The 24267-nt window shown below is 34.6% G+C and overlaps 1 protein-coding gene across 2 annotated transcripts in view; it reads right to left on the bottom strand.

The window, feature by feature from the left end:
- Positions 1-24267, bottom strand: part of Nup98-96 (nuclear pore complex protein Nup98-96) — a 610292-nt gene that overhangs the window by 334712 nt on the left and 251313 nt on the right. For both annotated transcript variants that reach the window (XM_090395312.1, XM_090395313.1), the window contains exons 13-14: positions 13724-13838; positions 3645-3788 (exon numbers count right to left, since the gene is read on the bottom strand). In XM_090395312.1, the coding sequence (XP_090251438.1) occupies positions 3645-3788; positions 13724-13838 (259 nt within the window). The remainder of the gene's footprint in view (positions 1-3644; positions 3789-13723; positions 13839-24267) is intronic.

Raw genomic sequence — 24267 nt, 5'->3', positions numbered from 1 at the left:
CCACTTTCAACTTTCATATTCTAATGAAATAAAAGAGTAATAAAAACAAATCAGGCAATGATATTATGCAGCAAATAAAAAGAAGCAGAGAGAACAAAAATTATTCCCCAAATCAAATTTATTTCACCAAGATATGCAGCCTAAATTCCAACCCAAACAAAATATATTTCCATAAAATACAATGCCATTAACACTGATCTTGCTCATTCATTAATGAATGAGCTAAGACCACCAGATATTTTGGAAAGAATAACTTAATCCATCATTAGTGAAAAACTGCATGCTAATTTAAGTAAAGTGAAAACATTTAGATATCAGCTAAATACTCAGAATAAGTGCTGCATGTCAGCGATGACATGGATAAAAGAAATGGCAGTTCAAAAACTTCAAAAACATCTTCAGTGGTTGATTTGCATGTCTGTCCACAGAAATGCCCTGCTAAGTTAAACCAGATTCAGCAATTCACTATAACACATTGTTTTGGGGTTCGCTTTTGTTCTCTTCAATGGAAGATCCACACTTTGTCTAAAATACAAATGATCCTCTTACTCTGACATGCAATCCTATTCATAGTTTTGCAAGTGATAGTACTGTTCACATTTCTTTTCAATTTTCAAAAAAATGAATGGAAATAGGCTTTCTGTGTGAGAGAGAGAGATCATTTAATAACCAAATTACTCACTTTTAGATAGCTTCAATTTTTAGGCAGGTATGGAAAAAGTTTGTGAAAATGTGAGAGATGTATTATACGGCTATTATACATGGATATATATTATACACTGTAGTGCTCAGGTAATGAACAGTTCAAGATCTCCTCTCTAACCAATATCATTAACACCGATCTTGCCATTCCCAAATGGAGTCAGGATAATTTCACATCTAACCTATCCCAGCAAAATCATATCAGATCCATATCCTCTTTAGCATGCAAAAAAGCTTGACATTCTTTTTCATTCCTAACAGTAGTTCTCTCCTGCTCAACTCCTGACATTTTATAAAGCTGAAATCTGTCCAACATTAGAATACTGTTCCCACTTTTGAGGTGGTACTCCTAAGACTGCCCTCAGAAGTAATATGCTTAATTGATGAAGGGACATTTGTACTAAACATATTTTTAGATACTTATGTGGCTTACACATGTAGAAAAAATACAGAATTTTATTCAAAAAATCCAATATATTTCATCTAATGCAACATAGATAATTGGATGAAACACATATATGTAACATTTTTATGATTCATGTTTTGAATGTAGTGACCTGTCTTTTCACTGATGATGTCCATGTTACATTAGATGAAACATATTGGAGTTTTTGAATAAAATTCTATATATAATTTCAACATGTGCAAGCTGTATTATCTATAAACTTATCAGGATATATCAAGGATGTGAAGGGAGGAAAAAAAAATCAGGATTTAGCAGCATATACAACAGACACAAAACACAAACTATGGTAACATACATAAATGGCCTATGCCAAATACAATTTCATCATCAGAGTACTCAAAAATTCATCGGAAACATTTAAAAACCCACATAAAAATACAAGGTATGATACAATATCATATGTGATAATTTTTCATAAAAAAAAAAAACCTGATGGATGCAGATCTCAAACATTCTTCTCATCACATAACCAGTCATCATAATACAACATGAATTGCATGCAATCAGACCATTTTTTTGGGATATGTGTACTATAAAAGTGAACCATAATGTATGCAAAACTAGCAGAGGTTTAAACATTAAAATCTGCCACCAGTCTCCATGTATGAATTTATAGCAGACTTAAAGATTTGACAAGAATCAAACAAGACTGCACATTCATTTTGGACAACTGAAAAAATAAAACAAATAGCAGGAAATGGTTAAAAATAAATACAATATTTTTCAATGCTGACAATTATTTATGAGAGAGGCATTATAAAGAAATTAAAAAAGTTCATCAAAAGGGTAGAGTGTGTGTTTGTGTGTATATATATATATATATATATATATATATCCAAGAGCAATCTAGTGATTTAATGCTGAAATCTATTACTGGAAATGGTTTGCAGTATTTATATGATTTATTTATTTTTACATGAATCCCACCTAAGAAAGATTCTAAACCTATAGCACATAAATACAATGGAGGGACAATCAGTAGGTAAAAGCCTTACTAAATCAGGATATTCATGTAGCATCAGAGCTGAAATGATTTTTAATTTTAAAACAAACAAAATCTTCATAAATGTTGAGAAAATGCAAAATAGTAAGGAAAGCATTAAAATGTTTTCTATCATGTAATTTCTCTTATGAACTTATTCAGTGCCCCACAATCCCAAAAAAAGAACAATCAAATATTCTTCATTTTAATTTTTAACCATACTGGTTCAAAAAACAAAGAACAAAGTAAAAATGTTTCTAAACTGCCAATATTTTGATGGATTTCAAATAAGCATCCTTGAAGCATAAAAAAACACTTGTCACAGAAAACAAGGTTTTCTTACTTATCAATTAAGTAACTGTGGAAACAAATGAAAATTGTAACATACAAAAGAACTTCTTTCATGGCACCTGCTACAACTGGATTTAAAGCAGTCTACAGAAGCTGGGCTAAAGGTGTTTTTAAAATGATCATATCCCAAAATTTTTGTGAACTAATCTACATTTCTTGAAATTTGAAGAGTGTTCCACTGCAAGTGCTGACTTAAAAAATAGTCTAAGACTTGCAAGAGCTTCAATATTGTATAGAAGTTTTCTTCTCTTTAATCCTTGTGAAGGGGTCCAATGTGTAATCTGTCAGTTATGACTTGAATGATTGTGGCACATATTCCTCATCTGTGAAATGCAGTCATAAGACACATTATATACTCCAGAACATAGCAAAGGATGGAGTTTACCACTGGCAGAGCAATAAGGATTGAACATTTAAGTTATCGCTTAAAAATAGGTGAAGATTATATTTATTTGGTAATTTACGAACATACCTCAAATACAGGAGATGGGAGTAGTTGATCTTGTATATCATGGTAGGATATGGGGCATGTAGAATATATTTCAACCACATATTTTACATTAAAACATAAAATCAACAGCCACCAAATTTAAAAAAAAAAAAAAATGTTTCATACATAATCTGTGGCAAGAGTAATGTGACTGGAATAAGTAATTATATATAGATAGATGCTAGTGGTTGTAAGTTCTTCATGATATAAACAATGTCAGAGGAAAATAAATAATTTCATATAATATTCGACAGATATTGAACAAGTGTCTTCAAACTGTGCTAAATACATAGCACTCCATCAGAAAGATGTAGAAACAATTAGACATATAATAATATATCCATACCTATATTTGGCTTCATTGCTAAAATATCATTCAAAGAAATTCAATGTGCAGATGAACATTGAACTTTTTTTTTTTTTACACCATTTATATAAGAAAAATTACCATTAGTTTATTGCAAGTAGCCATGAGTTGAAGCCAAAAAACTTATGGATTCAACTTGCGAATTATCCATTCTATGGCTTGTAGAATGGATACCAAATCCCACTGAAATTTGAAGCCAGTGGGATTTTGTTCCCATTCTACACTAGTCGGGAAAAAAAAAATGTTTTTACAGATGACAAAAATTCAATGTGATACATTTCCTTACTTTTCCAGTGGGCATAGGTTGAACTGGTTTAGGCTTTATTTTTGTGGCTGGCAAAGGTGACACTTTGTACTGGCTTGATGTCATCAGAGCTTTCTGTGCTGCTGGATTAGTTGGCATCAGCATTTTCTCACGTTTATTAGAATCCTATAATGATATTCAAGAAATTATTAGTATTTCTCAAATTAAGATGTAAATTAAGATGAAATAAGATGTAAATCAAGATAAATTAGGATCTTTTTTTGTATTTTTTGTAACCAAACTGGTTACAAAAAAATATACAAACTAGAGAAACAAAATCTAATTACAAAGTAAGACTAACTACTAAATGATTCAAGTGTAAGACTTCTATACTAACAAAGGATTAATAACTACTCAGAAAAAATACAACAGAATGAAGACATCAAGAAAGAATGGAATAATATAAAAGAAATTATTACATCAGCAGTATATGAAAGTCTAGGAACACACAAAAAAAAATCATAAAAATGAAATATTACATATATAGGACAATGAAATAAAAACAATAATTGAAAATAAAAAGTGCTTTTAAAAAATGGTTAAGTAGCAAAAATCAAGATGAAATTGAATATAAAAAAGACGAGCAACAGCCAAAAAGAGAAACCAGAAAGAGACAAAGTGAAAGCTGGGAAAAATATGTATCATATCTAAGACCCAATGCATATAAAATACTAAAACACATGAATGCAGAGATATAAAAGAATTCTTGGATTACTTCACAGATCTTTGGACAGATAATACTAACATAAAAAAAATTACACCAATAACTTACAAAATGCTTTAAATGATATAATAACAATGAAAGAATTAAAGGACAGCCTAAGTAAAATAACAAATGAAAAATCGGCAGGAGATGGGATAAACTCCAAACTACAAATTTGCTGGAAAAAAATTTTCATCAGAGATTATTAAATAAAGTTTGCAGTCCTGAAGTATCTTCAGGACTGGGGCAACTCATGGCAAAGGTGGACTGAGTTCTGATCACTTTCCTTAGCATCCCATAATGCAAAGCACATCTCCAGTTGGACATGTATAATGCTATGCATTACGTGAAGGGTCACTACCCAGACTGGTTTCGACCTTTATTGAGATCTCTTCAGTGGGAGCCAGACCCAGAGGTGATACCAAGGTTGAAGCAATGCATAAGTCATATTTCCATATGCCAGTTGCCAAAAGGTTTCACACCTTATTATAAAATTAATCTGGATTAGAGAAAGATGTTGGAAGTTTTTTTTCCACTTGGTTAGACTATAAATTATATATTTAGTTTAATCCTTTATCCAAGTGTAAGCACACAAAGTTTATGCCTGAAGTATCCTCAGGACTGGGAGACTCCCACTTCAGGACTTCAAGCACAAACTTTGTTTGCTTACACTTGGATAAAGGATTAAACTAAACATATAATTAAGGATTCTCTACTATGGATGCAGCTTTTTGTATAAAACTATTTATAGAAAAAAAAAAAAGAGAGAATTTAATTTAGAAACTCATCTTTTGTTTATAGATTAGGATAAACCATTTGACAAAGTAAAAAGACTTGCACTACGTGCGGGTCACCCAGACTTGCACTACTTGCAGGCACAAACTTGACTTTCTTGTCTGTTTGCTTACTTGGGAAATGGATTAAAATCAGGTTTATATTTAAAATAGCTTGGTATCTTTAACATATATTATACCCAAGGTAAAAAACTTTCTACAAAGATATAGATTGTTTAATATATTACAAAGAATGAATACACCTAATATTTTACTACATGCAATATTGAATATATATACAAAGATAATGAAATTCTTCTTCTTCTTCTTCTGCAGCTTCTCCCACTTAAGTGGGGTCACTGTTTGTTATGAGTCTCCTCCACACCTTCCTGTCTTGGGCTGTCACCACATCCAAGTTCTTCATCTTCAAGTCCTCTTCTACCAGCTCCCTCCATCTCTTCTTTGGCCGCCCACGCTTCCGCCTTCCTTGCACATCCATCTGCATGACCCTTCTTCCCACATATTCGTCCTCCTTTCTCATCACATGACCAAACCATCTCAACCTTGCCTCCTGTATTTTCGCTCCTGAGTTCGTAACTTTCACTGTTCCCCTGACATAGTCATTTCTCAGATGATCCTTTCTGGTCACACCGCACATCCACCTAAGCATTCTCATCTCTGCTACTTCCATCCTGCTAATGTTATTTTTCCTCAGGGCCACAGTTTCTATAGCATATGTCATAGCTGGCCTCACTACTGTCCTATAAATTTTGCCTTTCAGATTGAATCGGCACCCTCTTATCGCATAACACTCCAGCCATCTCCCTCCAGTTCCTCCAACCTGCTTGTATCCTGCATCCCACTTCCTTCTCACCTCCTCCATCTTCTTCCACTGTCGAACCTAAGTATCTAAAGTCTCTCACCTTCCTGATGACATTTCCTTCCAGCTCCAGGTCTGTCTCCTGGCCACCGCCCACTGCGCAACACATATACTCTGTCTTACTTCTGCTCAGTCTCATACCTCTCTCTTCCAGTACTTTTCTCCATCTTTCCAGTTTAGTTTCCGCTTCTTCTCTTGAATCTACACACAGCAAGATATCATCTGCATACAACATTGTCCAAGGTGCATCTTCTCTCACCTCCTCTGTTACCACCTCCATCACAATATTAAACAGAAACGGACTTAATGCTGACCCTTGATGCAAGCCAACTGTTACTTGAAAACTTTCTGTCTGTCCCAAACAGGTCCGAACACTTGTCTTCACATTTCTGTACATTTCCTGCACCAACCTGACATATTTCTCTGGCACCTTCTTCTCCCTCAGACACCTCCTGACTTCTTGCCTTGGCACTCTATCATATGCTTTCTCCAGATCAATAAATACCAGATGCAGCTCCCTTTGTTTCTCTCGAAACTTTTCCATCATCTGTCGTAACCCAAAGATAGCATCTGTTGTTGATCTACCAGGCATGAAGCCAAATTGTTCCTTTGCAATCTCCACCTCCTCCCTCAATCTACCATCAAGAACCCTTTCTAGGATCTTCATTGTGTGGGACATCAACTTTATTCCTCTGTAATTTTTACAGTCTTGTGCATTCCCTTTACCCTTGTAGATGGGAACAAGAGTACTCTCCCTCCATTCCTCGGGTATATTTACAAAGATAATGAAATAAAAATAAAAATAAATGAAAAAATGTCTGAAAAACAATCTATAAACCAAGGAAGACAGGGATGTCCTCTGTCTCCAACACTTTTCAATATATATATTAATATAGTGGAACACCTTAAACAATCCAGTTATAGAAATATCCCAGAATAACAAAATAAAGGATGGAAGGAGGACTTCTCAGAACAGTAATAGAAGGTAAAGTTCCTGGAAAAAGAGGAAGGGGCAGACCATTAACGAGATGGATGGATGGTGTGTGTAGGGCAACTAATCTTCAGAGAGTTGAAGTCGCCAGAAAAGCAAACAGGACTACATAGCGTGGCCTGGTGTGGCACATCACTGAGCATAGGAGTGACCATACGGCATCTGTGGATGTCCAGTGAACATACAGAGATAACAAAATAAATGCGCGATTATTTGCAGATGATCAAGTAATAATATCAGATAAGGAAGACAATTTACAAAGAGCAATATACAATTTAAGCATTATAGTTTGGAATGAAAATATCTGTAGTGAAACTAAAACAATGGCATTTTGCAGACAAACTCCAGTTAGAAGTAAAATAGTTATGAAATCAAATCTCAAATCAGCTCACGCCTTTTTTTTATTCCCATATAGAGAGTAGGCGAGGCCGTTTTAGCCCTATCTAACTTTTGGAGACTGAGTAGGCAGTTCAATCTCCACTGGTACCCAATCAGTGATAGTTGGCCCAAGGCTATCACTAATTAAATGGCGCGCGGTGAAGAGAATGGCTCAACAAGTGCTGCCATCTTGTGGTCCCTAATATAATATATTTAATGTTTGAAATAGTGTGGGTTCTACGGTTGATTTTCTTCAGTTTGCAGGATGAAAAACCCTGCTTGCTCGTGCCAGTGATTGACTAACTCAGGAACTGGGCGAAAAAAGGCCTAGAAAAATTTCCTCTAGTCACCCACTAGACTAGAAATCTTCCTTCATGCAGTTAAGCAAACGGCACATCCACTGAGCTACACAAGCTCCTAAAAAATATGTCAGGAGTGGGATAAAATAGTTATTAATAATAAAATAATAGAACAGATAAATATTTCAGTTTATCTTGGATGTGAAATATCATATGGAGAAAAAGAAAAATTAAAAACTTCAAAATTTTTAGAGATTATAGGCCTGATAAATAGAACACTCAATCCAAACATGGTACAAAAAGAAACATCTTGAAAATATGCAATATTCCAGCAGTGTCCACATTATTATATGGCAGTGAAATTTGGGCGATAAACGGACAAGATAAACAAAAGATAAAAACAAGTGAAATGAGATTTATGAGAAGAAATGCAAAAGTACATATTATTAGACCAAAAAAGGAACAGAGATGTTTTAAAAGAAATAAAAACAAAATCAATAGAAAAAAAATCTAAACAATTATAAACAAAAATGGATGGAACATGTAAACCAAATGGCCAACACCCTAAACAAATAAGAAAATATAAACCAATTGGAAAGAGTAGACCTTAAAAAATATATTAGTTGAATAACGAGACCAGAACAGATCAATATGGTCTATATCCGTAATTAACGTTATGATGATGAAGAAATAGTACAGAATTAGAAGCCTTGACAAATACAACAATGTTATTGCCTTATTTCTTTTTGTCAAAATGGCAAAATGAAGTAATAGATTTTGAATATTATCTGTGAAAGCTTTCAAACCAGTAGAAATTTGGAGTAGTATGTAATTGAGTTCCAGGAGAGGAGAAAGCAGAGAAATGTAGTTAAAAATCTTCAAAATGAGAATAAATTTTAAATCAGTTCAATAGGATATCCATATTATATTTTCAACATATCTACAGTGATTGAGCATTGCATGTTATAGTAATGTGTATTCTACAAGCAAAAAAAAAAAAAAAAAACCATCTGTTGCAATTTCAAAGATGAAGAGAGTACTGGATGAAATATCATTGGATATAAATTTTTGACATTAAAAAGTCCCACAATTGGAAACCAAGTAATGCAATTTAACCTCATTTGTTGTTCATAAAAATGGAAAAACAAATTCCTTTCTAGAACTGAAGTGTGTGGCGATCCATATAATGGTATTTTCAAGGAAAGAAACCAAAAGGTCATATTTATTTTAAAAAAATATAAATAATTAGCCTAATTTAACAATGTAACTTTCAAACATTTAAAATCTCGAAGAAAAAAATTGCTTCCATATTCATTGATAAACATTTGAGTGACTGCTTCAGCATGCAATTTTACAAGATGGGAAAAAATATTGCAGTTAGCCTGGTACATTTTTCATATAGGCATTTGTGCAAGAGAATATAGTTCCAGTGAGTACATAGAGCAAATAACAGGAAAAAGATATCCTTGAAGTATGGAGTAATTATTTTGAAAAATTGCTAAATGAAACAATCAGTGACAGCACAGTGGTAAAAAAAAACATATCCATGCTTGAAGTAGAAAAAGGCCATCCAAAGCCTGAAATGTGGAAAGGCAGCTGGAGTAGATGATACTCGACCAAAAACGCTCAAGTATGGAGGTATAAAGTCTTACAGTGGTTTGCAATGCATAGTTCAGAAGGCCTGGACAGAGGGAAGAATTCCTGATGATTGGAGTAGAGCTCTAATAGTACCCATATCTAAAAAGGGAAATAAAACGGAATGTGAGAATTACAGAGGTATTTTCCTACTGAGTGTTCCCGGCAAGATTTATGCCAGTATACTTGAGAAACGGTTAAGAAGAATTGTGAAAGAAAAGCTTGGCGAAGAAGAATCTGGATTCAGGCCAAATAGAGGATGTCAGGATCAGATTTTCATTTTACGACAAATAGTTGAGAAATCATGGGAATATAACAAAGATCTGTATTTAAGTTTTATAGATCTGGAAAAATCATCACCAGGTGCCAAGAGAAAAACTATTCAAAACGCTACAGTTGTATGGTGTGTCAGTGGGACATTATATGAAACAATACTTAGTCTTTATTTGAGTTGTAAGTCAGCAGTTAGAATTGCAGGAAGTACAGGAAGACTATTTAATGTTAAATCTGGTGTCAGACATGGAAGCACATTATCCTCTCTGTTATTCTTTATCTATATGGATTACATTATGAAGGAAAGTGGTATTAAACCTGATGTTAATGTCAGCTCTTTGCTTTATGCAATGATGTTATACTTCTAAATAAATCCACTACAAGTCTGCAAGATTCCCTTACTAAATTGAATAACTGTTGTAATAGATATGGTATGAAGGTCAACAATAAAAAGACAAAGACAATGAAAATAGGCGGAATCGTTGAAAATGTCAACTGTTGTGAACGGAGAACCTGTTGAACAAGTAAAACATTTCAGTTACTTAGGCACTATTTTTAGTGAAGATGGTAAATTGAATATACTCAATGAGAGCCCTGAGAAAGATTAGAGGCGTGTACAGATGGCATCAATGGCAATCATATTAAAAACGAGGATATTAGGGAAGAGCTTGACATTGTCGGCATCCAGGAATGCATTAGCAGAGCTAATCTCAGGTGGTATGGTCACTTAAATGGAATGGGCAAGGAAAGATTAGCAAAACAGGTGTTCTCTGTCAGGTTGGCAGGAAAACGACCCAGAGGAAGGCCAAGATATAAGTGGATCGATACGGTACAAAGTGCCTTAGACGATAGAAAGATAAGATCTGATAATGTTGGAGTCTTGAGAAGTAACAGACTGATTTGGAGGAAAATTGTAGATAGAAAGTTGGTAATAATGTAAATTTTTCATGTAGTACTATCATATCCTGTACACCCCTTGAGGGTACATGGCAGGAATTCGATGACGACGACAAAGGAACAAAACAAAGGGCATGGAACAGCAACAAGGCTAAAAAAAAAAAAAGGCACAATATTTAGTGAAGATGGTAAATTAAATATGGAAATAGACAACAGAATCAGAAAGCTCTATGGTAGGAAGTCAGTTGAATGAATTTATAAGGAATAAGAAAGTAATTAGTCAAAATGCTAAATTAGCTATATACAAGAGTATTCAAATTAATTTTAACTTTTAGATCTCAGAACGGTTACAAGTAAAACACTCGACCAAAGACTAGAGATCACAGATATGAGAGTCCTGAGAAAGATTAGGGGCATGAACAGATGGCATTAAAGTCAATATCATATTAAAAATGAGGATATCAGGAAAGAACAGAACTTGACCTGGTCAGCATCCAGGGATGTGTTAGCAGAGCTAATCTCAGGTGGTGTTCTCTGCCAGGTTGGCAGGAAAATGACCCAGAAGAAGACCAAGATATGGGTGGATTGATATGGTATAAAGTGCCTTAGAAGATAGAAATATAAGATCTGACAATGTTAGAGTCTTAACAGGTAACATTGATTTGGAGGAAAATTGCAGAATATAAGCGGGCAGACATATGAAAGAGGGTATCGATTGATTATTAATAAGTGAGAGGAAATGATTGTTGAGCTTCTCAATGATATGACCCATATCCATTTGTGTTGGCCATTGTGTCCATTAAGGTCACCCATGCGAAGTATGGGTTGAGGCAGCTGCAACATAAGATTATAAAGTTCAATGGCATTTACTTCATAACCTGGTGGTAAATAAATGGAATACATCATAACAAGAAATCCTACGGATATGGAAATTTGCTACTTCCAGAATTGAACATGTTGAAAGGAGTATGATTGCCAACTAGGATAGTTACTTCACCATAAGCAGGACCATCTCCAATTCTATTCTTACTAACTACAGTGAAATTTCTTCAAGTGTAGTCCCCAGGGTTTAAATATGCTTACTGCAGACAGAAACAGAATGGTTTGTGTTTCTACAGCAGAGCATTGAAATCAATATTTTGGTGAAACCCATGGTGGAGTAGCTATTCTAGTGGACAATCATACTCCTTTTCAACATGTTCAGCTTAATACTTGTAAACATTTTCCTATTGTTTGGTTTTGTAGACCTTTGGCTCTTGAAGGCCTTTGGCTCTTCACATATCTAATAATTTATTAGAGCACCTCACGGCAATACTGGTAGTAGGGGTACAAGTTCTGTTCGCTACAAACTTGATATTAACTAGGTCTGGCTACTCACTGATGAGACCTCAATAAAGGTCGAAACCGGTCTGGATAGTGACCTTCTCTCATAATGTGAACAAAAATACAGTTCCTAGGAGGTAAGTTCACATTATGGGCAAATATCAAGAATAGTGATCGGAGCTCGCTCCACCTCTACCACGAGTTGCCCCAGCTTGCACTACCCTTTGGGATCAGTGCTGCAGTATCCAGGTATTTTCTTACGCTTGGAATCGCCGAACTTTTTATATAGTTTTTACTATATTCGGCATGAAACTCTTTGAGTTTCTTATTCGGCTAAGAAACTATATGGGATGTAATATCCCTTAACTTAAACAAGTTATATGTTGCTGAATTGAAGCCTTTGGCTCTTCACATATCTAATCATTTTGATATGCCTCACAAAGTAATTCAAGGGTCTCTGTAACAGATTTCCCCAGTTTCATTCAAAAATTTACATTTGCCCTTTGTTCTAATTTCACGTTCATGGCAAAATCATATCCAGCAAGGTCTGGTTTCTTTTTGATAGCAACTCATATGTTTTATGTTCATCAGGGTTTCCCAAATAGGCTAAGATGCATATTGAAAGTTTTTTCACTTGGTTATGCTATAAATCATTGATTCCAGGAAATTATATTCCTGGTTTCATCCTTTATCAAAGTGTAAGCAAATAAAGTTTGCATGTAAAGTCATTTCATGACTGGGCTACTTGTATATAGAAGCTGATGACTTCACATCAAATGCCTTAGTATCCCATAATGCAATGCACATATCCTTACGGACATGTATAATGCTATACATTATGGGAAGGCCCACTACTCAGACCGGTTTCAACCTTTACTAAGGTCTCAATCAATGAGAGCCAGACCCTGAAATGATAACAAAGTTATAAAGAATGAAACCAAGAATAAAATTTCTTGACATCTTTAATTTATATCTTTAATATACATAATCAACAGTGCTGTATTTTTTTCCAAATCCTGCTTGTTTTGGAGGTTACCAAAAATCTAGTTTGTTTTGTATTCAGTTGCTAATGATTTTTGTAAAATTTTGTATACCATTTGAAAGGAGACTGACAGGGTAGTAATTTTTAATATCATCTCTATCTCTCATTTGGTGACCCCAAGAAAATGTATCATCGGTATTTCCATGGCCAGGTGATTTTCTTGGGGTCATCAAAATTTACCCATACCTTGAAAACTTTGTACAAGCTCACCTGGTCAGTCACTAACTATAGATTCTAATTCTATGAGTAATTTCTCCTGTTGAAATACTTTGGAGATAACTATATTGGCAGATTTTCTATTGTCTCCTAGGTTCAGTGTATGTCTGGACCTATGACTCTCACATCACCTTCTTCAAGCATGTGCTTTTTTCTATGGTCATTTTGTAAGCGTAGACACAAACATGATGACTTTTTTGTGTCTGTTGCAATATAAAAATATTTCTATACTATCTCTCACTTCAGATGTGAAGATAAGTAGAAATATTAAACTGCTTGCAATGACCAAGAGTTGATGAGTGTCAACGAGAAGGGAAAATTCTATCCTGGTCTTTACACAAAAAAATACAATAAAATAAATGGTAACTTTTGGGAAATGCTTAAATAATTCAAATTCTAGTTTCAAATTGATAATTTAAAACATTTTGAGGCTGAAATAAATTCAGGTTTACTGTGTTGATATAACCACAATAATACCCTTCTGTGCATAATAAAATGTATATGTTACTCTCTCGGCATGAAGCTTGTATAGTATTTATTTATTTTTGTAATGAAGTAATTAAGAAGATCCACGCTAAGAAGTAAAAAGCCCAAAGATATACAGGGTGAAAGAATAAAAATCAACAATTTTTTATCTGAAAATATACAAACCTTGACTATGTTCCTGAAGAGCGGGGAATCTCCAAATGGATTAGTAGCCGTCAGAGCTAATATATGATTGTGAAGCTGAGTCTGTTGTTGTGCTATGGCAGAAGCATTTGGATCACTTAAAAAATAAACAAAAAATCCTAATGTATTATTTCTCCTGCTAATTATATTTATATAAGCAAGTAAAAAATTACTTTTTTATTTTAAAGCTTAAAAAAATTATGTTGATTAGAAGATATGTTAGAATGTTTATAACAATAATATATAATAGGTAAATTTATTAAGCAACCTCTCGTAGAAAGGCTTATATGTTGGTTACAAATGATTATTAATTAACTTAAAGAATTCACAACATACACTAGAATATAAATTAAATTAAACTTTAATCTATATTTCCATCTTCAAAGAAACTTAAAATAAAAACACGTGCATGCAGGCACTACACACAGTAAATAAGGACAAAGCGAGGAAGCTATTGCTTCTCCTAAAAGTCTTGATGGTGCCCCCTAGTGGGCTACGTAGGTATTCTTGGCCGTTGGGCTGAAGGTCTCCTGATGTAATCTCCCAAATTTGGGGAAGTTTCATGCAACCAAATTTGTTGAGATTTGGCATGTTTCTTAGGGCTGAGGCTGATTCCATGAAAATTCTTTCAAATTTGAACTTGCTATGGTGTATTATTGTGGCTTTCTTCCACCATATTCTGTAGAGTGTACCCAGAGTATGGTCTGCAAGACCAGAGTGGCTATACTGGTGAAAAGGGATGTAGCCCTTGTGTTCTGAAATTCTGATATTCGCTGTCCTGCCTGTTTGGCCAAAGTAGGACAGCTTACAGCTGCAAGGGACCTGGTATACACCAGATAGGTCAAGGGGAAGTGGTTGGTCTTTAGTGAAGCGGATAAGGGATGCCAATTTTCTATATGGCCTGTAATAAGAAGTCAAGTCATGTTTTTTTTAAGATTTTGGTAATTTTTTCCAAGGTGCCTCGGATGTAGGGAATGGTGATGAATTTAGAGTATTCCTTGTTGTGGTTTACTGGTTTCAATATTTGGGGGGGGGGGGGGGGTAGCCATTGGCTGAGAAAGTGTTGAGGATGTGATTTAGTTCAGTGGTTAGGGAATTGTCATTTGAACAGATTAGTTTAACCCTGTTGTGTAGTGTCTTAATAATTCCATATTGTTGTGTGTGTGTGGGGGGGGGGGGAGTTGTTGGTGAATGTATCTGCCTGTATGGGTGGGTTTCTATAAACTGAGAAAACCAAGGTTCCATCAGGCTGGCGGGTGACTAGTGTGTCTAGGAAAGGGAGGCTGTTCTTTTCTTCTTTTTCCAGGGTAAACTTGATTCTGGTGTGTTGGTTGTTTAAGTGTGTTAAGAAGGAGAGGAGTGTCAGAGCCATGTGGCCAAATAGCAAACACATCATCAACGTAGCAAAGCCATATGGTTGGTTTTTGTAAGGCAGAGTTTAAGACTTTCTCTTCAAAAGTCTCCATAAAGAAGTTGGCCAAGGGTGGGGAGAGTGGTGAACCCGTGGCTGTCCCCTCTATTTGTTTGTAGAATTTTCCCTGCCAAACAAAATAGCCTGAGTTCATTGTGAACTGAAACAGGGCTGAGATATCGGGAGGAAATTTAGCTTGGATTATCTCTAAGGTTTCCTTGAGTGGGACATTTGTGAATAAGGAGGATACGTCAAAACTGACCATTATGTCAGTATGTTGGAGTGCAAGGTTTTCTATGCTGGCTTTGAAGTGGGCTGAGTTTTTTTATGTGTGATGGTGTTTTGCCAGTATAGTGTGTGTGAGTGCTTTGACCAAATGTTTAGCTAATTTGAATGTGGGGGAATCAATGCCATCCACCATGGAATGTAATGGCACATTTTCTTTATGTATTTTTGGGAATATGCGGGGGGAGGGGTATAGAGAGTTAAACGGTTTTATTTTGTTAGTTACGTCTACAGGCCAAGAAGTGACCTTCTTAAGGAGCCTATGGAGTTTTCCAATTTGTGAGTTGGTGGGATTGTATTCAATAGGGAGAAAATTAGCCCAATCTAATAATAGAGCATTAAGTTTACCCGTGTAGTCCGAATGGTTGAGTACTATGGTGGCGTTTCCCTTATCCGCTTTGGTGATTACTATTTCTTTGTTTTTTTTTTTCATTTCCTGCAGAGCTTTATATTCATTATTGGATATGTTGATTTTTGGTGGTCTTGCTTTAGTGAGAACACAAGCTACATCCAGTCTAATATTGTTGGCGATGTGGTTTGGAAGTGGTGGATCCCACGTTCAATCCAGATCATTATATCCTTGGCTGGTATTTTTCTGGGAGCAATAGTGAAGTTGTGGCCACGTGAAAGAGTGATGAGTGCTGCAGGCTTCACTACATAACTGAAGAAAGGTTGACTACAGTGTTGGTTGGAAATTTTGGTTCAGAGGTTGAGTTCTTTTTAATTTCACAAATTTTTTGATGTCTACCCCAAATTTTCTGAAATTCTTTATCTGCTGCAGTGCACAAGACATCAAATAAAATTGACCAAAGCTTGTGATTTAATGTGTTGGAAAGCTCTTCTTCAAGTGCCCGAATAGCTTTGTTTGCATCAGCTAAGAGAAAGCGCGTGTGGTGGCAATTTGTTCCCGTAGCACAGCATAGCTGGCATGGTTATAAAATTGAAGAGACTTTTGTGAAAAGAAACGGTGCTTAAACTTCACACAATTTGGGTTTACCTGATTATCCTGGCAGCGTTTTAGGAAGGTCAGACGAATCAGTTGTCTTGATAACTTCAGCTTTATTTTGTATTGGCTGTACACATTTTACCGTATTCCCTTGCAGCTGTAAGCTGTCCTACTTTGGCCAAACAGGCAGGACAGCAAATATCAGAATTTCAGAACACAAGGTACATCCATTTTCACCAGTATAGCCACTCTGGTCTTGCAGACCATGCTCTGGATACACGCCACAATAATACACCACAGCAAGTTCAAATTTGATAGACTTTTCATGGAATCAGCCTCAGCCCGAAGAAACATGCCATTCCTCAACCAATTTGGTTGCATGAGACTGTCCCAAATTTGGGAGTCGTACATCAGGAGACCTTCAGCCCAATGGCCAAGAATACCTAAATAGCCCACTAGGGGGCACCACCAGAACTTTTAGGAGAAACAACAGCTGCCTCGCTTCATCCTCATTTACTGTGTGCAGTGCCTGTGTGCACGTGTCTTTATTTTAAGTTCCTTTGAAGATGGCCAAAATATCTGAAATATAGATCAAAGTTTAATTTATATTCTAGTGTACGTTGTGAATTCCTTAAGTTAATTAATAACCTTATTAAGCAACTCCAAGTTCATTAAAAAAAATTCTGTAATATAATAAATAAAATTCTGTAGTGGCATAAAGACTAATATATCATCAAGAATAAATGAACTAGACACACCAGAAAGATACTAACAGGCCAATAAAGTTGTTCATGAGTGAAGGTCGGAGATGTCAGAAACTGATTATCCACTAAGTGAGCTTTCTGTTTCTCATTCAAATATATATCCTAGTCCAACTCAGAACTTACTTTCATCTGTGCAGAGTTCAATGTTTGTAAAAGGACTGCAACAAAGTGAAGATACAGTAATAGAAATGAGGAATCACATGTGATGATAACATCTTTTGACAGTTTGATTGATCTGATGTTAATCCCAGTAACAAATATAACACCTATTCTTAATACTGTTGAGGTAATAGAAACTCACCCAAATAACAGAATCAGGGCCAAGTGGAGATAGCCAAATATTAGTTCCTTGTTCTGTATCACCAGAATTATCTACTTTTTGTCAAGTTGCATAAAGTATATTGAACCTGGTGTCTCACTCTTATTACCTGGAGCTGCACTTCCACCTTTTACCAGTCCTTCACATCAAGATAGTAGTAGTTCCATGATGATGCCTTGGGATACATACAGGCCAACTGCTGTTAGGCCAAGCATTCATAAAATACATGATTAGCAGCTTCCACTACAAGATCAGAATGTCACTCAGGAAAAGATATATGAGCCAATTAATTATCCTTAGATATCCTTGTCAGAATATCAGTGTGAGGTCTGCTGCAGATGCTGCACAACCACAAATAACCAAAAGCATAATATGAAACTGTCTGAAATTATCAGACATGAATCTTCATGTTATCATATATTGGATCCGAACATGAAAGCAGAGTTGATGAAGATGAGGCAAGAGATGAAGAGCATGCAAAATGAAATGAAAATAATTATGGACACACGTGGAAGAGTGAAAAGAGTAAAAAGAAAGATGGCCATGCAAAAGGTGTAACGAATGATTCAAGAGTGGCTCTCTATGGAGATTCCATTATTAGAGGTGCGGTGAATGAGAAGGTGCATAAGGATTGTTTTCCTGGTGGTAGAATGAGCAGAGTGATTGAAGCATTGGACTCGAGGAATAAGAGCAAGAGAGTTGGTGGTTGTAGTAGGGACAAATTATTTGGATTGGAACACAGAAAATGTCAGATTGGATATAAGTGATTATTAAGGAGAGTACAAGATAACAGTGTGGTAGGAAAAATAGTCAGTGTGTTGCTCAAGTGGGTTCCTCATGAACTGATGAACAACAATTGAAGAGAGCACATCAACCTGCACTGCTCTTCATTCTAGAGAGATTCAATCTCCGTTTTTGAGTCGTGTAGTGGTGAAAAGTGGATACTTTACAAGAATGTTAAGTGCGAAGGCAGTGGGTTCATTCAGGGGAAGAGGTGCTAAACCTCAGCCTCAGAAGGTTTTGTTAAGTATTTGGTGGGATATGGTTGGTATTATGCACTTTGAACTCTTGCCACAAAAACCAAACAATCAAGGCACTGTGAACAACTCAATCGCTTGAATGAAAAACTGAAAGAAAAGTGGTGTTCTCTGGTCAATCAAGAGGATGTTTTTTCACCATGATAATTCATGCCCTCATAGTGCAAGAATCACCTGACCAAGACTGAAGAACTCAGCTAGGAAAAGCTTCAATATTTTCTCTATTATCCTGATCTTTCACCTTCAGATTGCCAATTATTTCGAATTTTGCAACATTTCATTAATGAAAAACAATATGACATTAGAGGCACTGAAACCGAGCCTATGCGACTTATTTGCCTCCAAACCTCCTGAATTCTATAGAAATGGCATTATGAAGCTTTCACAATGTTAGAAGGGCATTACTGATTCAAATGGAGAATATATATTTGATTAAATTAGCAAGTGATTTATCTTTTACATCCTTTCTAAACTTAATGCTAAAAATGACTTTACTCAAAAAAATATTCTTGATAGTACTTCGCCAGGGGAGGGGAATGAGGACTTCCTATAGCAGTGTCTACAATCTATTTGTAGATCTTTTTATTCCAACTGACCTGATACACTTCAGTTATTCCAGTTGGAATAAAAAGATCTACAAATAGATTGTAGACACTGCTATAGGAAGTCCTCAATCCCCTCCCCTGGCCAAATACTATCAAGAATATTTAGAAGACATACTGTTTTCAATTATACAACCTCAGCCAAAGCTTTGGATCCACTACAATAATAGAATGCAATTAAAATATCTACTCACTAAAAAAAAAAAAATTATCCCCCACATTGAATTTACTAAGTCAAAATGCTCTATAGCAGAATCTAAAGACTGATAGACACTGCATGCACCTTGAATTTGAAAAGACTTGAGTTTTTTTGTCATTATGATGAGATCAATCTTTATATGACCTGGCCTTTTCAAATGAAGGTGAGCCAGCTGATCTCATATGAAGGTTGGACTTCTTCCTCCTGGAAACTCAGGTTTTTCATCCCACATATGGTCAAGCCAGCCAGAGAACATGCAATTTACAGAAAAATGCTATCAGTCATCTTAATCACATATAAGAAACAAATGAAAAGGATACTAGCTTTATCCTTAAAGTGGTGTACAAAAATCTGAAAGCCTGTTACAAGGTATAAAAGTAGAAGTATTCCATTAATGGAGATTGCATGTAAATAGAGGATTAAGCAGTGTACATAGTGGGTTGTGTGGAGTGCACACCTGTCATAATTAATCCAAAGTTACTCAAACACATGCAAGCATTATGTATATAAGCAGCTAAATGCATAAAATTTCAGATCATCCATTCCAGAGGTGTACAGTCACAAAAAACACTACACAGCAAGGCTCAAACCATTTGCTCCTATGATACCTCTTTGATAGAAAGAAACTTTTTACCAGTCCTGATGCATTTAAATGGTTGCATCTCCCATAACATCCAAACAATCACTGCCAATTATACACTCTCTTTCCATGCAATCTCCATTAATGGAATACATCTACTTTTATACCTTGTAACAGGCTTTCAGATTTTTGTACACCACCTTAAGGATAAAGCTAGTATCCTTTTCATTTGTTTCTTATATGTGATTAAGATGACTGATGTTTTTCTTTTTTTGTATTGAACCATCTGTTATAAATGTTGAAAGACCAACCAGGTTTGTCTCCTATAAAAATGTTATTACTGATCTCAGACCCAAATATTAACTACAAAGAAAATCATTTTCTATCACAACTGAAATCAGTGATTATACCAAGTATATCCAAAAATAATTCAATTATTCAAATATTATTTACAGCCATTATATACATAACACATAAAAACAAATCATTATATCATGATTTAAAATATCAAGTCACCCACTTTCTCTCAAATTATGTACAAACAATTAGAGCTCAATGACAACCATATCCAGTTGACACTTGAAGAATGCTGGTTTGAACTGCATGGATGCACTTATACACATTTTTTTTTTTTTTTTAAATAAATATATTGGGAAAAAAAATTTTTTTTTTTTTAGTTTTGCGACAATCTGAAAAACCTCACAGCCAAACCACATAGCTTAGAAATATTGAGAAAATTAAGAAAAATATATATTTTATGTCATGAATGCATAAAATATATGTAGATACTAGTCACTTTTATCATTTACTACCATAAAATATAAACAAATCTATTATAAAGTTAAAATTTATCAACACTTAAAAGTATGCACACAAACACTCACAGACAATACACACTACATTTGCAGTCGAGAGAAATGTAAATGTATGGAAAGATGCAATATTAAATTATAACCGCATAAAATTAACTGTTATTAATTAGCATAAAATAAAAATTTTATAATAATTCATTCATTAGTGTACAGACTAGGCTACCACAAAGCAATCACTGCTGCTGCTTCATTATCAATGCATGAATTGTTATACCTATAAATAAATATGAATAATTTATTTTATTTATCACATTATCTTTTCATTTTTGATGTCTAGTGTTAGTAACATGTATAACATGTACAGTGTTTTGTATCATATAAGACAATATTGATGTAAGACATCAACATTGTCTTATATGATACTGACAGACATACGATTCATGTTGTAAACAGACGACCAATAAATTCAGTACAGTACTGTAAATGTATTTTCTCTTCCTTATGATTTTTTAATAACATTTTCTTTTTTCTAGCTTACTTTATTGTAAGAATACAGTATGCAATACATATAACATACAAAATATGTGTTAATGAACTGTTTATATTATCGATAAGGCTTTCGGTCAACAGTAGACTATTAGTAGTTATTGTATTTTTTGCCTTTTAAGATGTGCTTTTTTGTACCTAAAATTTATCTGAAAATCAGGATTATCCTATAAGCCATATGCATCTTATAAAACAGTGCATCTTATGGTGCATCATTGCTTGTCGATAATGCGTGATCAGTTTAAATAGTTGTATACGGCAGTTATCGGTCATGCATTTAAACTAGTAATCAATACATTATTATATTTAATTTTTTTTTTAATAACCCATGGATTCTACAAAACACAGGCATAGCTATACGATTGCATTTTTAAGTGTATGACTGAGTATGCAAAAATAATGGCAACAGGGCAGCAGAGCGACACTTTGGGCCTCCACCTACAGAAAAAAAGACACGAACTTAATAGTATGTAATGGTACAAACATATTCATCATAAATGCTAGAAAAAACAAGACAGTTTTGAACTTCCACCAGGAGCTAATGAGGATGAAGTGCCTCTGACTTTTGATGTGCCTTCAAACAAGAGGGCACATCAAAAGTTGACTCCAAAGATAAAAAAAAATATTATTGTTAAAACTTCTTGTCATGAAAAAACGCACTATACTGTTGTTTTTTTGTGCTGCGTGAATGAAGCAAAATTGATAAGTGGATGAGGAAGAGATGAAGTTATGGATAAAGAAAGTATGGTAGGGATGTCCTGGCAGATAATACATGTATTAAAATTTAAAATAAAAAAAATAATAATATTTACAGGAAAAATTTGATGCATAATTCTTGCATCTCATACGGAGAAGAATACTGTTTTTTCTAAAAATTCGACATGAAAAATGTGATGCGTTCAATACAACGATGTATCTTATAAGGCAAAAAATGTTGGGGGAATCAAAAGTTATATGTGAATTTTCTAACAATGGGGTGGGGGAGGGCTAGCCCCAGTGTTGTTCAAGGATCAACTGTATAGGTCAAGATATAGCATCACACTGATCCATCAAACTACACTCTAAACGATCTTCAAGTAAACCTTCAACAGTATTGAGTGAACTAAACAGCAAATAAATTATATCAATTGCCTTTTCTGAGTTCAGAGTTCATTAGTAGTCATCCATGCTTTCAGTATTCAAGAAGAAAATCTAATTAAAGAAACAAAATAGCCCCACCTTCCAGTAGTTTAGAGAATATTCACACAAACACTGCTTCCATTCCTAGTGAAGAAATACCACTTCTTGCATAACAAAATGGAAGTACATAGTTTCGTCTGTTCCAATCGCCAATGACAGAAAGAATTATCAACAGTTCTTTTACTTCAAATGAACAAATTCCTGCAAGAAAAAGCTTGAAACTATTCAGCATATACAGTTGCAATTAACAGAGTGGCCATGCACTTCTTAAAACCTTCATTTTACTCTTCCTATATAAGAAAATTCTGGATCCATATTATTCCATACTTAAAGTTACCTCTCTACGCTACTCTCTCATTCTCAGCTCTTTAGCTGATATTCTCTCGGTGTTCTCTGTTGCAAGTAAAAAAAAACGCTTTATGACAACATGCAACCTGCACTGGTCATATTCGAGTACCTCATTCTATACTTGCTGTCAACATGCCTTTGTCCAGATGTAAATATTTTCTAAAAACTTTAACGAAAACTATTATTACTCCACACCTCAGTATTTTCATGCTTTAAGCATCCACAAATTCTTTACTTAAACTGAAGGAAATTAGTTTTTGTTTCTGAACTGCTCAGTTCTGATGTCAATGGAATGCTAAGTGCTAACAGTACATATACTCTACATAATTATGTACACATTATGGAAATTATGGAGGAAACTACCATGTTAGAGCAAAACTTTAGTTTAATATAAACCAAAATGAATGCTCGGCGTTTCGACCTTCATATCAAGATCATCATCTGGAGCATACACATATATACAGAGAAACAAGCTGCACTACAATCTACATGGTTTGCTAAAGTTACTGACCAACCATTACAACAATTATTGGCCTGACCTCTGGTGAAAAAAAAACGTTTACTACATCAAAGCTAGACTCCTATTATTATCTATTAGGTTACAAAATTAAATTGGGCTGGAGAGCACCATGTTTTTATATATATATATATATATATATATATATATATATAAATTAAAAAAAAATGTGATTATACATATAAATTTCAACTAGTTGGTATGGAATAGTTTCCAATAAAAGCTGAAAATTTCTTGAAGTCCTAAAGTATGCTAGATACTAAGTAAGCTGAGTATATGCCATCCAAATTCTTGGAATTTTTATGACACCATTATTGTTGAGATTAGGGTATTTAATCAGAATTTCACAGGCTTCTTTAAATTTTCTTTCATACCAGGTTTTTGTATGATGTAAAGAGCAGGTACTTTTCCAAACAATTTGGTGTAGGGTGTTGAGAGCATGATCTGAGAGGTTTGCTTCACCAAAATTGTTATATTCAATGTCTTTTGTGTTCTTTTTTTACATAAGGGATTTTTTAGGGATTGTACATCCAGTTTCACTAATATAAGGTAAGTTACAGGTAGATACAATAAACTCCAGGATGTGCCAATGGGAAGAGAGGATCCTTAGAGGAATTGAATATGTTTTTTTAAATTTTATAGGTGGTTTAAAAGTGGCATTGAGATTATAATGGTGTAGGATTCTATTGATTTTTTCTGATAATCCTTTAATGTATGGGATGGCTATGGTTTTACTGTAATCTATATTCTTTTTTGATGAAGTTTTATGAAGAACTTTAATAGTATTTTTGATATAGCCATTATTTATAAATGTGTTGCTAATAATGTTTAATTCTTGTTTAAGAACTTGTTGATTAGAGCAAATTGTTATAGCTCTGTTTTTAAGGGTGTTAATGATTCCAAATTTTTGCGATGGGTGGTGATATGAGTTAGCATGTATACAGTGGCCGGTATGTGTCAGTTTGCGGTAAACTGTGAAGG

The sequence above is a fragment of the Typopeltis vanoorti genome, chromosome 7, assembly GCF_054136105.1.
Source record: "Typopeltis vanoorti isolate ZY-2024b chromosome 7, IOZ_Tvanoo_1.0, whole genome shotgun sequence".
NCBI classification, from domain to species: domain Eukaryota; kingdom Metazoa; phylum Arthropoda; class Arachnida; order Uropygi; family Thelyphonidae; genus Typopeltis; species Typopeltis vanoorti.
This window is presented reverse-complemented; position numbering and strand designations above follow the sequence as displayed.